The sequence below is a fragment of the Glycine max genome, chromosome 19 (assembly GCF_000004515.6).
Source record: "Glycine max cultivar Williams 82 chromosome 19, Glycine_max_v4.0, whole genome shotgun sequence".
Classification (NCBI taxonomy): Eukaryota; Viridiplantae; Streptophyta; class Magnoliopsida; order Fabales; family Fabaceae; genus Glycine; species Glycine max.
This window is the reverse complement of record NC_038255.2, coordinates 35,374,332-35,395,611: the sequence shown is the minus strand read 5'-3', so window position 1 is coordinate 35,395,611 and position 21,280 is coordinate 35,374,332. Positions and strand designations below refer to the sequence as shown.

Here is a 21,280-nt window from a genome sequence, read left to right as displayed (position 1 = left end):
CAATATTTATGTATTAGTTGCAAATTATTTATTCAACATTTTTAATGTAATTTAATATTATTGAATTAGGTCTAAATATTTTTTATTTCTATTTCTTTCAACATAAGATTGAACAAAATATATATAATAACTTAAGATATTTTAGTTATTTGTAGTCAATATATACTATTTCAAATCATCATTAAAATATAGAAAAAGAGGAGCAATTATCTATGTAATTACGGTTTTTGTTGGTCGTTGTTCCGATCAAATATTCTCTTTTCTTTATTTTGTTCAATAGAATTTTATCAAAGAAGACTGATTTCTAACCAACCCGTGAAGGGTTGTAAAATTGAACTAGATATTAAGAATGAATTAATACCTGTATATGGTACAAAATTTTGTTAATTAAAATAAATTTTGGTATGTCTAAAAACTCAAAAAATTAATTACTTTTACTTTAAAGTATTTTTATTTAATCTTTTATCATTAAAATAAATTTATGTATGTTAAATTAGTTTTGCACTATTTTTTATTTATGAATTTGATTTTTATTAGAAACTATAACTAATTTTAAATAAAACTCAACTTTTAGCTTAAAAGTTTCTTTTAAGCTAAAAAATAAATAAATTTAACAAACAACTTATACTTATTTTTTGAAGCTCTAATTTTTAACTTTTACTCAAAAGTATATTTTAAGTAAAAAATAAGTTAGACCAAACACATCCTTAATACTAAGGTTAATTTTATAAAATTATTATTATTATTTATTTATTTATTTATTTTTCTTGATCTATGTAAAATAATATAGGATCACACTTCTTTTAGGACGAAGGAGTAATTAATATCGAGTTTAAATGATATAAATTTACATAATTAAAATAATGAAATTAAATTTAAAAATAAAAAAACTAAAAATTTGTAAAATGAAAATAATAGGAAAACAAAAATTTAAAAATAAGCTTATATATTTTTTACATTTAAAACTTTAGAAAAATCATTTTCGTGGACCGAATTTGCATTTGTTACGACGTTACGAAGTAAAATTCAAAGTACCTTCTCAGTTCTCACTGCAGGGTGCGGGCAGCGGGCAGCCTCTAAGTACTAAGCAACCACTGTTAGGGTTGAAAGTTGAAAATCCTTTCTTGGGGCCTCAGAGACCCAAAACCCTGAAAAGAAAACCCCTTCTTATTACCGTTGCCCCTTCCTTCATTTTTGTTCCTCTCTGAAGTGTAGGAAACGATGAGCAGTTGGAGAAGCCTTCTTCTACGAATCGGCGACAAGAGCCCTGAATATGGAGTCTCCTCCGACTACAAAGATCACATTGTTCGCTTTCTATTCTTCTTCTTCTTCTCCCTTTCGCTCTGAATCGCACGCGCCTAATGTCTCTTCTCTTCTCTTCTCTTCTGCTTTTGATTTCTCAGGATACGTGCTTTGGCGCCCTTCGCCGCGAGCTCGACCTCTCTCAATCCGAGATTATGGAGGTAAACGGAGATTCTTCTCTTTCGCATTTTGCTCGTGTTTTGGATAGTTAAGTCAATTGAAATGTTTTCGATTCGCTTTTTTCTTCTTCTCGAGAGGATTGAGTCTTGTACTTGTAGCCACGGGAATGGTAAAAAAAATTGTAATCTACGTTCAGTTAACCTAAATTTATGTTTACGAAGCAAACGCGAGGCAATATTTGTTCTGAATTATCCGTGTGCTACTGCTAGGTGCTTAATGTAAAGAGCCGGGAAAAAATATGACGTGAATATTGGATTTTTTTTTTCTGTTTAGTTATGCTTTCTTTTGGCTTTTCGTTTTTCATGTTGTGGGAACACTTATTTGCTTCAGAAATCTGAAACATTGAAAGTTGATTAGAACTGTTTTATAATATTACAGCTGTAATATAGTGTATGCGGAGTGCGGACTTGTTGGTTGCTCTCTCACCGAGTTCTCTACATGCTTTTTCAAATGTTTAATATAGATTTTGTGTAGTGTCTAGTAATTGTATCTGTTGTCTTTTTCTGTACTATTATATGGCACTGTCATGCTTGGTATCGTGATGTATTTGCTTTATTGTATTCACGCAGTTCCTTCTCATGTGTGCTGAGCAATTGCCTCACAAGATTCCTCTGTATGGTACCCTGGTAGAGATTTCTTCTCTCTCTCTCTCTCTCTCTCTCTCTCTCTCTCTCTCTCGAACTGTAATGGCATCTGTTATTTGTTTTCCTGTATGTTGCAATATTTATCTCTTATTCTGGATGTGTATGCATGCATGAAGGTTACACAGATATGTAGTGTTCTTCTTCTTCTTCTCATTAGTATTGTTATTTTTGGGTGTGTGGTGTGGTTGTGTTCCTTTTTCAGAGGTAGCTTTATATGGTTAAATGCAAGATATCAGTACTGGGTGAACTTAATTTATTGTTGTTGTGTTTATGACAGTGGAAGTGCTACTCAGTGTTATGGCCTGTATCTAGAATAGGACTGCTAGTTATTACTCACGACAATGTATCTGATTAACCTTATTTTTAAATTTTGGAATATTTTCTTCTTTCCATTTTATTGGAAATCTTTATATCTTTAACTTTCACACTTTTTGTTCCTTGTGTACTGTTAAATTTTCAATTGCAAGCTTAATAAATTTTGTGTTGCTAGTCAGCTCTGTGTCAAAAGTCCTGTCAATTAAGTATACTGACACAGACAATTTTGGTGTAACCTGTAGATGTCAATACAGTTAAAAGTTAAAACAGTTTATTAAAGATACAGTTTAGTTTATTAACCTATAGCACTGGAAATTACATTTTGCAAATGCATTTGTGAAGCAGTATTTTTTAGGGAACATTATTTGTTCTTAACATCATGATGGCAATAATGTTCATAGAAGATGTATAGTAGACGTGCATTTCAAAGTTGGAGTTTATGTAACTGTCAGAATTTGGATGAAAACTTGTAAAATTTGATACTTCAACAATAAAAGAAGCAATATAATTAACCTAATCTGACAAGTCTGCTCCTTTCTGCTGTTGCATTATCCTATTATTTATTTATTTGCTGCATTTTACTTCAAATATCAGTTGTGTGTCAGTATGCTGTAATTGTGTAGCTAATTACCACTCAATTGTGTATTGTGAAATTTCTCTTGCTTGCATAGTTTCCAAATGGAAGTTTCTGAACCTCTTATTTCCTATGTATGCATTTCATTTCAGATTGGCTTAATTAACTTGGAAAATGAGGACTTTGTGAAACAACTAGTGGTGAAAACTCAAAGTAAATTTCAGGTAAGCAATTAAGTCACTGAAGCTGCTAGGTTGGTTTCATGGTGTTGCATTTTCACTGTCTTGATTCCTTTAATTAACATTAGTTCATTATCTGGATGTGTAATTAATTAAGGGTAGTACAATGTCCATGTGACTAAGGCACTAAGCTGTCTATAATTAGTTGATTTTTGATTAGTAATTCTAAAATCTAATGGGGTAGATTAGAATGTGAAATTTAATGTATTAGTTTTCACAGCAATTGACTGCTGACTATGTAGGATTATTAGGTATACGGATCTGAAACTAGGATTTTTTTTCCTATAGAAATCAAATTTTGAGTTTCATGTATGTGGATGCTTGGTTGTAAAAAATCAAACCATTATTTTAGATGGGAGCAGACTGTCTCCATTTAATCTAGTATTGTCAAAGCTGGCCATGGTGGAGTGTCATGGAAAGTTTGATGCTTCTTGCCATAAAAATATCCAGGTGTTGGTGTGGTGGGTTGATTATGGTGGCACCACTGGTATCTTGCTACCAGTCATGTCCAAAAGTGGAATCTCATCTGTCCTCATTCCTAACCAATGAATGAGCTTGTGATTTTTGGAATGTATTTGCCTTTTGACCATGTCTGATTCAAAAACAGTTTAATTCCTCCAAAAATACTCATTGTCTCTTTGATACTGAGGTTGTATTGATGCAATAAAGTAGGTTCCCAACTCCATCAAGCTTTACTTCTCTCAAAACAAGCTACTAGCCTCACCCAAATCCTTTTTTCTTGTTGTATACCTTACCTTCCAAATTATGAACAGAATGTGGTTTGTTAGTTTCACTGAAATCCTTCCACATTTTCACTTATGGCTGTGCTGAAACACTCGTGAAAGGAGGCGGAGAATGGGAGGATATTATAAAGAAATCCTCACTTAAGACACATCTTTAACCACTTTTTAAATTTTTTTTCTCTGATATGAGGCTATGGGCTACTGAAAATCAGACTGTATCCCTAATTAAATGACTGACTATTGTAATAAAAACAAAAAATACGAAAATGAAGATTGAACTAGAAAAATAATAAATAAAAATGAGTTAGTGTTTGGTTGAATAGACTATTTTGTTTATTTTTCTTGCTGTAAATTATTAAGCCTTTTTATTTACTTTATAAAGTATCTTGATTCAATACTATTGTTTTATTTTGTTTATTTTTTATTTTAATTTTTTTTCTTAAATGTATCTTCTTTCATCTGGCTTTGGTTGCCATACCCCACTTGCCCTAAATCTGGTGATTTTTTGGCCTGCTGCCATTGACTGCCATAATGGAATGATAAATGAAAGCACTTATTCACGAATAATATCATATATGAAGAATTTTGCTTATGGTGCTTATGGTTAGGGGTGGGAATAGGCCAGGCTTTGAAAGGCCTGAGTCTAGCCTACGATGAATCTTTGAGGCCTGAGCCTGGCCTATAGCCTATCAAAGACTTTTATTTTGGCTAGGCCTGACCTTTTTAGAAGTCTGGTCTGGCCTGATAGTCTTTTTAAAAGCTTTCTTCACAATAAATATTTAATATTTTATGGATTTGGAATGTATTGGGAAAGTTAAATCAAAATAATGAGGAATATTAAATGACACATGACTCACACCTAAATTGTAATTAAAGTCCTTGATTATAGGAATAGAAGTGATGGAGCAGTAATGTGTAATCAAAGTCTGATAGTTTTAAAAAAAAATTAATTGTATCCAAAAAATAATATTATATATTGGTACCCAAAAAATAATATATATATATAGGTCGGCCTATCAGGTTTTTTAATAAGCCTAAGCTTGGTCTATTTAATTTAATAGGCTTTTAAAAAAGCATGAGCCTAACCTTTTAATTAAATAGGCCAGTTCAGGCCAGGTTTTATGTAGGCCAGGTCGTAGGCCCCTGTAGGCCGGCCTGGCCTATTCCCACCCCTACCTTATGGTGATGGCTTATGTTAAAGTTTGATTAGACTTTGACAAAGATACCGAATGAAATATTGTATCATTGACCACTAGGTAGACACAAGCTTTACCAGAAGTGTCATGTTATCACTTGACACTCCATTGGTTTTCCCTTAATTGTAGTGGGATTGGCATTGCCATTTTGATCCTGTTGTGATCATATAAATCAGGTTGAAATATTTAAGCCTACGTTTGGATTACCATTTCAAACTTTCAAAATTACTTTTAACTCAGAAGTTACAAAGGTCATCCTTCCTCCAACGTACTTTAAATATACGTTCACTTGTGAAATGGGTACCCAAACGAGCTATTAATTGTCTGTGAAACTTATTTCTGATAAATTTTTATAAAGAAAAACATTGACAATGATTTTTAATGGTTAAGGTTTGTTTGATTTGATGCAAACAATATGATTTGCCTATTTACTCGTTCTTACTAATGGTTTTTCAATAACACTCTCAATTTGCAATTTGAATTTGTTTTGTTCCTTCAAAATAATTGCCACTGCATATTTCTTTAATTTGCTGCAAAATTTTGAATGTAAGGACTTATTTTAATCTGATTCTTTAGTGATTCTGCTGACTTTGTTTGATTTATTCCTATAATTTTATTTTTGTATGTCTCATTTTTTTATTTTTAAATTTAGGATGCCTTGGATTCTGGAAACTGCAACGGGGTTCGTATTCTAATGCGGCTTTTGACTGTTATGGTATGTATTGCCATTGTTTTTTTGCAGAAAAGTTGTGTAGCATTATTGACATTTAAACTGTTGATTGATATATCATTGGCAGTATGTGGTAGATCGGAAATCCTTCATGCTTTCACCATGGGTTCATTCTACATTTATAAATGATTGTCCTGTGTTTGAGTATGATTTTCCTTGTCATTTAGTGTTTTTTACGTGTACAACTTATAGAGCATGTTTGTTATTGATTATAATCCATAAAAGAAATGCTGTTTCCATAAAAAAAGCTGATTAGGATCCTGTTCGCTCTTGTTTTGTATTAACTATTATTGGTGAAAATGAGATTATAATGTTGGATTATTTCTATTGCAAAGTGTAAGAGAATATTACTCTTACAGAAGGGAAAATGCCATTTTGAATAAGCAAAATTGTGGAGCTTATGATGGAAAGTTAACTTATTTTTCATTTAATTTTTGTTTTCCTATTTTATCCCTAATAATTGATTTTTTTTTTATTATTTTCAATACAAAACAAATTACTACAAATAACTTCATACTCTTATTTGTAATTTTACTATTAAAAAGAAATTATTATTATTTTGTACAATCGAAACAAAATAGATTATCTTATAATCACTTTACCGAACATATCCAAACATAAAACTTATTTCCTATAGTTCATTATAAAGATATAATTATAATTGATTATTGAAATAAGGTTTTTTTTCCTTGGCTAATCCAAGTACACTTATTTATATTCCTAACCCCATCTGGTTTCTAAATATGTTCACATTTTTATCTTCCTATTGGTGTCATTGTGTGTTCATGTGTTGTGGAGTATTTATGTAACTGAATGCAAGTTTTTTTATGTTGTTTTCTTGTAAATTCTTTAGATGAGCAGTAAGGTTCTTCAACCAAGCTCTTTGGTGGCTGTGTTTGAAACATTTTTATCATCAGCTGCCACAACAGTAGATGATGAGAAAGGGAATCCCTTATGGCAGTCATGTGCTGACTTTTACATAACTTGCATTTTATCATGCCTCCCATGGGGTGGAGCAGAACTTATTGAGGTAATTATTGGATGCTTATAATTTGGAAAAAATTTCAACTTTATTTAAGCTGTTGGATTTACTTTTCTGTCTGCTGTATGACCTTGTAATTTAAAATATTCCTTTGTTCATTTTCTAACTGTTTCTCTGTCTGATTATTAAATGTATCAATTTCTGTATTTACTGTCATTTTAATTTTTTATTGTTATATATTACTGTTATTTTTATCTAATGTCTTAAAGTAATATGAGCTATTATAAATTTGACTGTTTAATTGCTTATTCAAGAACAACATATTGCCTTTTTTTTAGTTTGTTTTTCATATCTGAATAAAGACAAAATTCACTTATTTTTCCTTTCTATGGTTGGAGTTATCTGTATTAAAAGATGTTTGTGATTAGAGAGTTATTGTATCTTCAATTTGTGGGTTGGTATCAGTTGGTAGCATTGGTTGATCCCTTCATTGGTATGGCAGTTGAGGTGTGAGCAGCTCATATTATGGCAACAATGAATGAAGAATGTGATTCACATGTCACAAACTTTCATTATGTTGATAAGTTATAAACATTGCAGCAAATGATACAACAACTAGCAGTTCTTGGCACTTTTTCTTTCTTTTTTTAATATATGCATGTTTGTTCAGGTTACAATATTGTTGAAAAGGTGTCATTCATAGAATCCCAAATAAATGGAATGATTGTAAAGGAATCTTTTACTTGTTTAATCTGTTCTTTCAGGAAAGTATTTATGCTGATTAGCAGCATCATTTATTAGAATTTTTCTTCCTTTTTTGTGTGTACTTCTACTGTACTTTAAATAGCAACCAATAACATGTACGAATTCATACAATATATACGAAATTCAGTTACAAATATGAATTTCATTATTGCTGAATTCTTTTTCCATTTAATGGCATGTCTGTTCACAGCAAGTTCCTGAAGATATTGAGAGAGTGATGGTTGGTGTAGAAGCTTACTTGAGCATCAGAAAGCATACATTTGACATCGGATTATCCTTTTTCGAGAATGATGATGAAAACGGGAAAGGTCTTGGTGACAAGGTTGGCTCCTCCTGTTTAGCTAATACTTAATTACAAGAGTAAATTACACATGCCTCTCTCGAGGTTTAAGGAAATTACACATGCCTCTTCTCTTTTTGTAAAACCTACACATGTCTCCCATGAGGTTTAAGGAAATTACACACGCTTCCCTTCTGTTTTTAAAAACCTACACAAATTCCCTAAATGTTGTCTAAGCATTTGACAGTAGCAAGTCAAGTGCGTTGACAGTTTTGATTAAAAAAGGCTAAAGTATGTTTTTCGTTCTCATAAATATGAAAATGTTCAAAGTCACTGCAAATTTTTGTTTATTTTTCTTCCTCGCAAAATTTAAATCAGTTACTTTTTGGCCTGGAGCTAGGTTCGGGTACATCCGTACCTACATGTATGCTGCTGTAGATAGTGTTAGGTTTTTCAACTTTTCTACATTTGTATACATATAACCGATGTAAAAAAGTTGATAAACCTGACATTTTCTACAACAACATACGCGTAGGTTTGAGTAACCTGAACCTAGTTCCAGATCAAAAAGTAACATTTAAATTTTGCGACGACAAAACATTTTGTAGTGATGGATTCCTAGCATTTCTATATTTACGAGGACAAAAAACATATTTTAGCATTTTTAATCAAAATTATCAACGTATATGGCTTGTTATTATCAAATGTTCAGACGACATTTAGGGGATTTGTGTAGGTTTTAAAAACATAAGGGAAATATGTGTAATTTTCTTAAACCTCAGGGGAGGCATGTGTAGGTTTTACAAAAGGAGAGACATGTGTAGGTTTTACAAAAAGAGGGGAGACATGTGTAATTTACTCTAGTTACAATTTACACTTTCTTTGTCTGTCCTTTGAGCTATGTATCAATGTTTCTCCTGAATATTTGTTTTCTTTTCTTTGTTTATTTATCTGATTTGGGTCTTTTCGCGGTGCATTTAATGAAGCCTGAATAGTACTTTAGGAGTATACCATACTAATATATAATTGTCTTGGGTTATAAACTTATAATTGTTAGACACTTGTGTCAAATGCATAACACTTCAAATCCTAATGTGTCATTTCAAATTTTGTTGCATGTTGAAGAGAACCCTCTCCCATTGGGATAAATATTTTTTTTTTTGTTGATCTTGTATTACGTTTTATTGCTTCTCAGAACACCAGTGTTTAACTAGGGTTTCAATTATTTAAATTCCAAAATTAATGAAGGATTATTTCTCTAGACAGTTGAGAGTAGATCCAAGGAATCACACTGGCAACATAGAGCCCATTTTCTTGTAATTTAAGAATTTTTTTTATCCTATTGTGTTTGTCTCAATTACTATTCCCTTTCAATAATAGTTTAGAGGGTGCCTGAAAATGTTTATTTTTGTAACATTTCATTTCCATTTTCCAGGATTTTTTGGAAGATTTATGGGATAGAATACAGGTTTTATCAAGCCATGGATGGAAGGTTGACAGTGGTAATTTTCTCTTTTCTATGTGGAGTGCATAGTAGGTTATGCTACTGTACCTTTATCAAAAATTATAATCATTTACACTGTTTTTCACTCTTCTTTTCAGGGCATTTTGTACTACTATTACATGTTCATATTTTGTGTTTTTCCCCTATATGAATTGATGTTAAGCTTACAGAGAATGTCTTAAAGTAAAACTTAACTTTTGCTAATCTATTCATTTTGTACTCTTCTTTTGCCAAGATAGAGCTGGAATATTTAAATATTAGCAGTATTGAGGCTGCAGTTTTATTTATTTGTAAAACTTATCCCTATACCCATGAAAAATTGTAATCACCATTGCCATCCCTCTTCGCACCCATTATTATTCTCTGCCAGGCATCTGCAAATTCTATCAGTATGTGTAGTGTTTTTAATTAAGCATACAAGCAATAGCTATGGCTTCCCTCTTACTTTGAGTGATGAATTTCTTTTTCCCTTTTGTGACATTCTACCTTCTGTAAATGTCTTGGTTTTGGTGTATCTGTGTATGTAATGCATGGAACATGATGTTTTTCTTGCCCTTCATACATATTTGGAGCAGATAGTTTATGTGTACATAACTTCAACTAAAATCATTGAACTTATTTTATCATGTGAGTTGGTTATGTGGGAATCTTCAGCTAGAGATATTTGCATCCATCTGAGGCAGGCTTGTTTTTCTGCGCTCTTAATTTTTTTGGGGGAATGGATGGGTTCCTTGTAAGACATCAAACTCCAAAGAGACAAGATAGTCCTTCCTAACTGATGTGTTGTTGTCTTTGTTTTTTGGGTTATTTTAAGTTTTTTTTTTCAAAATGCTTTTGAAGATTCCTGATTCTCGTTTTTTTTTTTTGTAAATTTTTTGTTAGGTTTTAATGATTTGATAATAAGAACTGCCTGGGATGTAAATAAGAGTCTTTCCTTAGTAAAATCACTGTTATTTTCGACTACCATGTTAAGGATTTGATGGTTTTTGGATTTTAATTTCTGATGAATAATAGGCTACAGTAGTTATGAGATTTGATTTCTGTGTTACGTATCTTCCTGAATCTCTGTCTCTGTTGATCTTAATTTCTGCAAATTGTAATCGTACACATGATCACTGCATTTATGAATAAGTTTTGACTGGTTGACTGCTTGGATGACACCGGTTTGATTCCCTATGAATTGACCAGTTTGAAAACTGAAAAGCTTAAGTAGTTAGGAACTTGAGAGAATGCCCAAGAATGCTTTTGATGTTTTAACTTTAACATTGATTTGGAAAGATGTCAGGTCATGGCATTGACTTGGAAAGTGTCACCTTGCTTACTCCCTATGGAGCTGTGTTGTATTTCCTTGCAAACCCTTCTATTTTATTCCATTTACTTGGAAGTTGCCCACATAGTACTTTCTGTCTGACCCAAGGACCAAAGCTAACCTTTCCTATATTAAAGTTGTGTTGCTATTTACCTCGTTTTTGAGCATCTTGGAGGGTGGGATTAATGAAACCCACATAATGAAGGAACATTGTAGATCCTCCTCACATAGATAATACATTGTATGTGCCAAGCAAAACTAGATAGCAAGAGGGTGTTTGCTTGCTGTTCTCAAAATATCTTACTGGCGTTTTACTTTTTCTTTAATACTTTTAGTTTTAAGGCTATTAAATTACTATAAAGCTTTCCTTTCAAATTCTAATCTTACACTAGGGTAATGCGAGGAGAGTATGACAAAAACATATTCCTCATAAATATTAACTAAGCTTATGATATCCTTGTTATGAATAATTTGTTCATTTCCTTTATCTTTTCCTTTCCTTCTTTTGTTATATTTTTTCATGTTATACACATTACTTTTGTTTACCTTTATTTATTTTCTTCTGTTTTATTCCCTGCTTGATTATTTTCTGTTTCAATTGTTAGTTCCAAGATCTCATCTTTCATTTGAAGCTCAGCTGGTTGCTGGGAAGTCTCATGAATTTGGGCCAATATGCTGCCCCCGCTTACCAAGCCCGCCTTCAGTCCCTTCTGGCGTGTCTATTGGTAAACAGAAGCATGAAGCAGAATTAAAATACCCTCAAAGGATACACCGGCTAAACATATTTCCTCCTGGTAAAATTGAGGTGATTTGCGTTCTATATGCTACTGGTCTAGCATCTCTACACTGATTTCCTTTCTTTTAATCTATTTTTTAATTTTTTATAGAAACTTCTTTTATTTATATTTGGAACTTCAAGAAATCTGTTATAAATTCATTACAAATTAATCTACGACTATGAGATTATTAATTTGAATGAAATAATGTTTTGTTTTGTAATTTGATGGCTAATTCAAGTATATATATGTTAAAGGTGATAGTTTTTTAATTCTTAAATTTGTTTACCAGTCTACATTTAAACCTGTGATATGCTAAGATGCATCCTTTTCAATTTTGTGCCTGCTAATATCCTTTGTATTTTGTGGTTTCTTTTGAAGGATAATATCTTATTGTCTGCTTCTGTACTTCTCTTTCTTTTCTCTAATTAAATTCCTTCTTTTAACAGCCTTCAAAATGGTTTTATTTTTGTTTTAGTAAGGATCAAACTGCTTTTGCATGATGTGCCTGCTGCTTATTTTCGTAGCATGTAAAACTGTTCATTTTCATGTGTTATAGCTACCTTAGGTTTTTGGTAATTTCATTTTTTCCAATCATATATATATGTGGGTTCGATGAAATGAATTTTTTGGATGCAGGATCTACAGCCTATAGACAGATTTGTTATGGAAGAGTATCTCCTAGATGTGCTTCTGTTCTTAAATGGCTGGTTTGTATACACCACTCCTTTTCTTTTTACTAGAAGAGTACCCTGTGATGGAGTTTGAATAATAAAAAAAATATTAAAACAGTAAACACATTATGTGCATTTATTTTATTTAGAATTTACTTAGAAATATTTCATATCCGCTTCATCTCTGCTTTTCTTCTTAACTCTTTTTCCTATAAAAATGTTTTTGATGTAATTATAACTCGTCATTTTTGGGTTAATGCAAAGCTAGTCGAAAGGAATGTGCTTCTTTCATGGTTGGTCTGCCAGTTTCCTTCAGATATGAGTACCTCATGGCTGAAACAATATTCTCTCAGGTATTACATGTAAAATTGCAATCCTCGCCCCTTACGTATTCTGTAACTAAACAGCTTTAGCAATTAGCATTATTGTGGAAGCTTTCTTTTGGCCTTCAAATGGACTCAAGCAGCTTGCTTTTAGAAGCTTAAGAACAAGACACTATAGCAGGATAATGAATAGTGGGTTGGCTGCTGTACAGATGATTATAGATCCCAGACCAAGACGATATACTTCACACATAAAATGCTCAAAACTAATGAGTTATTTAAAATTAAATACATATTCATAGTCTAAACGTACAATTGCCATACAAAAAAAAAAAAGAGGAAGATGATTGAATCAATGAGAAAAAGAAAACCCAGAACAGATAGGGTGTGGGTGTCAAGAACACAAAACAAACAAGAATTGAATAGAGACCTGTGTGAACAGAGACTCATGGGTAAACAGAAGCCTGCAAGCCATGAGTGTGTTGGAAAAGGCCAGACAAATAGTGGGTGTGGCTGGTGAACAGTCATGGTGCTGTGAGCACTGGGTCATTGTTTGGGTTGAAACAGAGGTCAACTTTTAAGAGTTTTATGCATATTTGATCAGGGAAGGGTTTTGAACCCTATTATGTTTCTGATGCCAAAAATAAAGTGGAAATAAAAAAATTGTAAAAAGATGGCTGGGAAGCTCTCAAGGGAGGCAAAGATGGATTTTTACCTGTTTCAATATAGCGGCTGTGATGGTCATGATTTGCCATTATAGCAGCTGTGTCAGGAACCCTGTAGTGTTTCTCAGATGCACTCCACTCTGCTTTGGCTTCATACAATGCAATTAACTATTTGACTATTCTGTTGTAGTGTATATTGATAAAGTAAAATGTAAGCATTTCTTCTATATTATTGTTTGAAGGGAATAATTTCTGCAATTGAAAACTGGAAGATGGCATAGTGAATCCATCAACTATTTTTATTTTTATTTTTTTATGTTGCTGACATTTGTGGGTTTGTACTTTTGATATGAGTGGGTGCGGGTGACTTAGAATATTGGCAGATTTGGTAATGCTATATCCATATCTTTTGCAGCTGCTGATGCTACCACAACCACCTTTCAAACCAGTATATTACACACTGGTTATTATTGACCTTTGTAAGGTATTGTCTAGTGCACATGACATTGCTGACTTTTTTTGTCACGGGGGAATTATTGTTGCTTCAATACACATTTTATACAGATTTCAAATTTCTTTTCATGTTTAATGCTTTCTAATCACGTGGCTACCCAATAGGCTCTTCCTGGAGCTTTTCCTGCAGTTGTAGCTGGAGCAGTTCGTACTCTCTTTGAGAGGATTGCTGATTTGGATATGGAGTGTCGGACACGTCTGATCCTTTGGTTCTCACACCATTTGTATGTTCGGAATCTTAGTAATTGCATTACACCATGCATCATTCAAGATAATATATTCTGTGCATGTTCTGCTTGAAGTATATCTTGTCCTCCCCAACTTGACCTTGTTATTTCTTTTCTCTAATACAATTTGTTCATAAAAAAAGAAAAAAAAATTTTGCATAAGCTTTTGTTGAGTCTATATGCTAAAGTTGCAAGTTAACATTGAAAGATACTATTCATGATTCTGACATTAAAATTCTCTGCCACAGTGATGTTCAATGGTGAGAGGACATCATTGAAGTGAAACTGCTATTTTTGAATCATATTTCTTAACATTTTATCGCAAGCTTTACATTTCCATAAACTGTAAATGATTTAAAGAATGCCTGTTACCATCTGTTTGGACATGATTAAGTTTTTAACATAATAGTCATGCTTGTATTGGTTTAGGACAATTGTGCAACAATTACTTTATTAACTACTAGATTATCAATTAACCATTAGCCGTTTTACCCAAGCTCAAGCAAGCCTATCACAACCTTTCTTAAATGTTAGCCATTGATGTTACGACCATTCAACTAAATGGATAAAATTTATTTACCAATTACCATTACTGGATTGATAATAGGGTACCAAAAATGATTGTTAGCACAAAATATTGTTTTCTCTTTTGTAATTGTATTTTCATTTTTAACAGATAATATCTGATATTGCCTCTGTGCCCGGTCTTATTTCTCTCTAGTGAGTATATTTTCTAATAAAAATAAGGAAATATAAGAAAGGAAGTTCTGATAGAAGTATATCTAATTTAGGAATAATCAGCAACTCAGTGGTTTAAGTCAATATGTTGTAATGTTGTTACTTGTTAACCACACTTTAAAAATCATTAATTGGTTCAGTGATTAATCCTCCCTCCCCTACCAAAGTTAAAGTTCAACTCGATCAACAGAATAGAAGGAAACTCAAACTGCAATTCTGATATTTGTAGCCTCTGGTCCATGCTACAATATTGCCTGAATGTCCTTTTCATGGGCTGCTTTAATTGATGTTGATCCATTGTTAAATGCCAGTGTTTCTGATCTAATAGAAAGTTATAGTGACTTCAAATCAGATTGCAGCGTCTTTTATGACTGCAATGTGGGGAGTTATTATGGTCAAAAAGGAAATGGAGATCTTGTGGCTCTAAGAAAAGTGAATGATTACAACCTGTAAGGATTAAGGAAATTAAGAAATTGTGCTGGTGATATTGATGAGGCATTTGATGTTTATATTGAAGTTGGTATTAGCGTTAAATGGTGGGTTTAACTGATTCCAAGATCATGGCGAACATGTTGCTGGAATCAGTGGTTGTGTCATGTTTGGAATAATCGTATACATTGTCTGGATAATTGTGGCTTTGTAATATTAAAGAAAGTGGCACTAACTGCTGAGGCACAAAAGTTTATGATAATGATGCATAAAATTGGTTTAATGGATGTACAAGTGTATTAAACACATTAGTTGCTAATTTATAGCTCTTACATTTTGGTGCATTGTGATGATGAACTAATAATTTTTCCAATTGCCTACTTTTTCCAGATGTCAAGTAATAGTTTAACATATATATGCTTTGTCTATGTCCTATTGTGTTTGGCTCCTTCCCCCCCTCGTTTTACACATATGCTCTATTTAACTCACCATGCTCTCAACATGGTTGATGATCTAGCTTGTTATACCTTCTTCCTGCTATATTTACAACATTGTGTCATGCCCTCTTGTTTTGTTTGAGAATTAGGTTTAACAATTCCAGTGTTACTGATTATGGCTAAAATAAAATATCTTTTGTCACATCTTTTTTTACATTCAAAATTGACATGTTGCCGAAGTTGTGTGTTCATATTCAATTTGGTTGATGGTTTTTGCTGTGCAGATCAAACTTCCAGTTCATCTGGCCTTGGGAAGAGTGGGCTTATGTCCTAGACCTCCCAAGGTGGGCCCCTCAACGCGTCTTTGTTCAGGAGGTTTTGGAGAGGGAAGTTCGCTTGTCATACTGGGACAAAGTTAAGCAGGTAATTATCCATGCCAGAACCATAAGAAATGTTATTTTTGTTGCAAATTGCCCCAAAAGGACACCACTAGACTGCATTGCCACTCATGATCTTTTTTATGGTTATGGATCTCATAGTAAAATCATAAAAGGATAAGTTTCTTTATCTGTTTTTGTTGATGTAGATTCTTTCAATGTTAAAATTGTGAAATCACATGATTTTGTGATTTTCCAGTTGCCTTGCAAGGCAACTCACCACCAGAATCTTGTATCAGTGGAATTGTGGTGGAATCTTGAGTTGGAGCATAAAATTGTGAGCTTGGAATGGCTTACGCAATTTCACCAGAAGTGGGTATCGGGTTGGATTCTCATTTTAGTAAGAAAACGTATTTTTTTCTCAACCTGTTCAGGTATGAAACCCACCCTAACACAGGTGTTGGTCTCAGCCTTTTCTCACCCTCTCTGTTTCTACAAGCCCCCAACCAAAGCCATAATCAGAGCAGAGAAGGGAGAACCCACTGTGCTGTTCTCTTACCCTCATGCTTTGGTCTGCCAGGCGCTGTGGAGCTTACAACAGAGGGGAGACAAACAGACGGTGGAGCTTGCTGCAGAGGAGAGAAGCTTCTCTTCTATCACATCTAGTGTCCCTCCCCCAATCTCTCATCTCTGTTTTTAGCTTTGTATTATTTTATCTGGAAGAAACAAACAACTTTAATTAACTAAAACACTTGTCATTACTATTTTTTTTGTCAACCTTTAGTTTAAAATTCTAGATTCTATAATCAAACAGTTGGACTATTTTCTTGTGTTTTGGTTGTGCTATGTTATGAAAAACTTATGTTATATGATTAATTGTAACTTATGACTTTTATGGGATGTCACATTTATGGATTTTCAGCTTAAATTTAGTTTAATTATGTAATGTAATTTAGAGCTTATTTTCATTATCTATGTTATTTCCTATGCAGTTGTATATGTTAATCATGATTATGCATTTTTAATAGGATCTTATGGTCCGTGTTATGATTCTGTGATTTATGATATTTTATCCCCCTCCCAATCCTATGTAAAATCTTGATTTTGACTACATTGGATGTTTTTCTATCAGCAACTGAATTAATTGAATAGGCTTTAGTTTTGTTTTGTATACTTGGCATATTAATGTTTTTATGGTATATTTCATGATATTTTGTAGAGTATTGAAAATGCACCTGGTTTAGAAGAATTGCTTCCTCCAAAGGGTGGGCCGAACTTTAGTTTTGGTGCAGAAGATGGTAAAGAAAGCAATGAGCATGTACTGTCTGGACAGCTCAACAACATGGTTAAAGGAAAGGCACCTGTCCGTGAAATAATCTCATGGATTGATGAAAGTGTGTTTCCAAGTAATGGTCTAGAAGTTACTCTCAGAGTGGTTGTACAAACTTTTCTCAATATTGGATCCAAGAGTTTCACTCATTTGATGACTGTCTTAGAGAGATATGGGCAAGTCTTTGCAAAAGTATGTCCCGACCAGGATAAGCAAGTCATGCTGATAGCTGAAGTGAGTGCTTTCTGGAAGAGTAACACCCAAATGACAGCAATAGCTATTGACAGGATGATGGGTTATCGACTTGTTTCAAATCTGGCTATTGTGAGATGGGTCTTCTCAGCAGAAAATATTGAGCAATTTCATACGTCAGATCGTCCATGGGAGGTACTTAATCTTGGTCTTTTGGATAGATTGTTTGCAAATTCCCTCCTCTGTTAAGTCTACTGGGGTTTGAAACCATCTGCCTTTTTCTTTCAATTGTATTTTGACGTGACCGGCTTTGAATTTTTAAATTTATAAGTACTGAAGACTTTACATTTTTTGATTTTTGTTTGATTGTCTTGGTTTACGAATGATAGCATGTATTTAATTGAGTTGACCTTCATCATAGTTTGTTCTTTCATATAGTAATTTTACCCTGTTTTCCATCGAACAGATTCTTAGAAATGCAGTAAGCAAGACACACAATCGTATTTCTGATCTAAGGAAAGAAATATTATCTCTTAAAAAGAATTTTTCATCTGCTGAAGAAACTGCAAAGGAGGCAAAAGCAGAGTTAGATGCTGCAGAGTCAAAACTTACACTAGTGGATGGCGAACCAGTTCTTGGTGACAATCCTACTAGATTGAATAGATTGAAATTACATGCTGAAAAGACAAAGAACGAGGTGGTGTCTCTTCAAAAATCTTCAGAAGCCAAGGAAGCTCTTCTTGCCCAAGCAATGGAGGAAAATGAGGTAACTGATGTAAAATTGGTATTGGTTAATTGTCTGCAGACAGTTTTGCATATCAAACATATGTTTAAAGTGCTGGTACAATGTCTTTGAACACTAACAGTTTTCTGTTATGATTGGAGAAAACTTTTCAATCTGTGTTGGAAAAAAGTGGATGTGCCAAAAGTGTTTCTTAAATTAGAAATATTCATTCTCAACAATCTGCTTTCAGGATACTCCAAGTCAAGCACGTTTATTTGTGAAATTCTTAAGTGATAGATTACTAAAATGTAGATGCATCTTGTTGCTATAGGTAGTATTAATTAATTCCTTTAAGTCATCCTTAACTGTGCAGTTCCATACCTGCAAAACCTTTGGATTCCTTTCATTTTAATGTGATTCAATCGGAGTGTTACATAAGACACTTAAAATAACACCCTAGGAGTCACTTTTTTTGTATTTTGTAGTTGCTACTTGTCCCCTGGCTTTCGTTAACACAAGTTGAATTTGCTTTAAATTGGAGTTATAAAAAGCCATTTCCTGGGCCATTTTTGGCCTGCTCAACTGCTATTTAATTTGAATTAGATGCCCTTGAAGTTATGTTCCTCATAATATTATCATTGCATTACATACAGGCATTGTTTCTCTTGTTGTACAAAAGCTTCTCAAACGTGTTGATAGAGCGCCTTCCTGAAGGAGCTAGAACACTGCATGAGTTGAAGTCTGCACAAGTTGATGTGGTGATGGCAGTGGACCCTGAAGAGCCATCATCAATGGAATTAGACAATGAGAGTCAGAGACCTCAAAACAGGTTCCTGTGTCATTCCTTCTGACCTAGATAAATAATAAAGAATAATTTTTTTTCTTGCTTTGTGGAAATATGCTTATAAATACTATATAGTAATATTGGTTTCCTAATCTCTTGTACAGTCAAACAAATGGCGAGAAGAAAGGTGGTGCTTATAATGTAGGTGAAAAGGAGCAGTGGTGTATCATCACTTTGGGTTATGTGAAGGCCTTTTCTAGGCAGTATGCCGCTGAGGTATTGTTCGATTCACTGCTTGCATTTGAATATTATCTTAGTTATTTAAAAGGGAATGCAATGAAAACAACATTTTGCATATCAAAACTTGCACATGTTCCTCCAGAGTTAGATTGCTATAAGTTTGCAAACAACCAGATCTTGTGTGAAGGTTTTGCACAGTTCTGTTGTCGTCTTCTTAATTATTGTTTAATACCATTTTGATAATTTTGTTGCTGGCAGATATGGCCCCATGTTGAAAAGTTGGATGCAGAGGTATTGACAGAAGATGCACCTCTTCTTTTTCGGTCATCTGTTTATTCTGGTCTTCGAAGACCAATTCATGACGCTTGATCAATTTGATAATTTCACTTCTAAGCTATGTTTTATTTTTAGAATAACTTAAATCCATTCTTTAGTCTGTTAGTTAAGCATTTTCTTAGTCTACCAAAAAGCGTAAAGCTGTATGCAATTGTAATGTAAATGAAAAGGTTGGTATGAGGATTCTATAAAATTTGATTTTAAATGGTAATCAAATAAGTAACTAAAAATGACAGTAGCTGCGTATGTAATTCTCGTTTAACGTTGAAGATGGTCTCTGAAAAGCAGGCTGAATATTAAGATTGAATTGTTATTTTGGTCTTCTAATTTATTTTTTAAATTCAGTTTGATTCTCTTATCATTAAAAGATTCAATTAGGTTCTCTAATTTTTAAAAATGGTTGAATTTGATTCTTATTATTAAAATGTTCAATTACGTTCTTTGTTTTTTAAAATTGATCTTATTTTTCTTATATTTTTTAAAATGAGATCCAATTTGGTTTTTAATGGATGAAATTTAACTCATTTTAAAAAATAAGGGATATAATTGAATTTTAAAAAAATAAAAGATCTTAATTAAACATCTTTTAAAAATAAAAGGACTTAATTGAATAATTTTAAAAAATTATAAGATTTAATTGAACCTTTTTGATAATAAAAGGATTAAATTAAACTTAAAAAAATAAATTAAAGAATTAAAATAATAATTAAACCTATTTTAAATTACAACAAACCTCTACAATTCCCCTTGGCATGCAATGTCGGCAACTTCGTGTGTTTGTCCCCATATCAAAGTAGGCTGGATAAGGTGAAAACTTTAAAAGCTATTAAGTATGATTTTGGTGGCATTAAGGTCAGGTTTGAATAACCTTATATAAATATTTATAGGAGAAAAGATAAAAAAATAAAAATAAATTGAACTTCTATTAGTTTAAATCAACTTATATAGATCCTTTTCTATTTAATTTCTTCAAAAACTAAAGTGTATAGTTTAATTTTAGTTTCTTGCATATTTTACTTTTTATGAGCTCTTACATGAAAATTTATTCAAACAAGGTCTAGATCTTATGTTGTTGAGGGCATGCATTAATATCTGGAATGCATTGACAAAATTAACTTGAGATATGGTATTTGAATCCATGTTAAGAGCTTACATTTGACAATGGATCAGTGTTATGCGGATGGTGGAAGGTCAAAATTCCACCATATAAACACATCATTGCACGTTATGGTGTCACCATGGCGAGCCTTCTTTCACATATTGCCTATGACGGTTAGTAAAAATCCACCACACCATTCCGTCATGGCGAGACCATAGATGCTATTTAACAACACCGTAAGGGGTGAGCAAGGAATGGGTTAGATTAAGTTATTATTCCTTCACAACTCCAAATTTTGAATGTGCAATTTATTTAGGGGACTGTTATTTTCACTACCAACTTTGCTATTGAATGAGCAAGAAATTCCTCTACTTGGTCCCAGACCAACACCCATATCCACCATCACAGTCTAACCCTTCGTCGCATCTTCCTCCGCCACCGCAACGACCACCTTGCCTGTCGAGGAGTGGTTCCCCTTGCCCCTTGTTTGTCGTCTTTGAATTTTGTTGCATATTTTGTTGAGGGGTTTATGGGTTTCAGGGTGAGGTGTTTTGAATCTGTTTGTTGGGTTTGTGATTGTCAATGGATTTGGGATGGTGGGTTGGGGATGTTGAGCCATGATTATGTTGTTGTACACTGTGTACGCAACAAAT

At 33.0% G+C, this 21,280-nt stretch overlaps 1 protein-coding gene across 1 annotated transcript; it reads left to right on the top strand.

The window, feature by feature from the left end:
• Positions 1-1,090: 1,090 nt before the first annotated feature.
• On the top strand, positions 1,091-19,739 carry LOC100791079 (nuclear cap-binding protein subunit 1). The gene is made up of 19 exons (XM_003553253.5): positions 1,091-1,305; positions 1,404-1,463; positions 2,052-2,108; positions 3,168-3,239; positions 5,846-5,908; positions 6,777-6,953; positions 7,861-7,992; positions 9,386-9,452; positions 11,369-11,568; positions 12,179-12,249; positions 12,482-12,566; positions 13,617-13,685; positions 13,820-13,938; positions 15,830-15,968; positions 17,142-17,639; positions 17,911-18,210; positions 18,822-18,997; positions 19,117-19,228; positions 19,451-19,739. Exons 1-19 carry the CDS (start codon positions 1,222-1,224, stop codon positions 19,559-19,561), a joined length of 2,592 nt encoding a protein of 863 aa, XP_003553301.1. The 5' UTR covers positions 1,091-1,221; the 3' UTR covers positions 19,562-19,739.
• The last annotated feature ends 1,541 nt before the right edge of the window (positions 19,740-21,280 follow it).

What these genes read in the sequence shown, in the direction of transcription:
- LOC100791079 (XM_003553253.5), top strand. Translation starts at nt 1,222, where the DNA reads ATGAGCAGTTGGAGAAGCCTTCTTCTACGAATCGGCGACAAGAGCCCT. An exon ending in GTGGAGCAGAACTTATTGAG is followed by an intron (nt 6,954 to 7,860) that starts GTAATTATTGGA and finishes GTCTGTTCACAG; the next exon opens with CAAGTTCCTGAAGATATTGA. An exon ending in TGGATGGAAGGTTGACAGTG is followed by an intron (nt 9,453 to 11,368) that starts GTAATTTTCTCT and finishes TTCAATTGTTAG; the next exon opens with TTCCAAGATCTCATCTTTCA.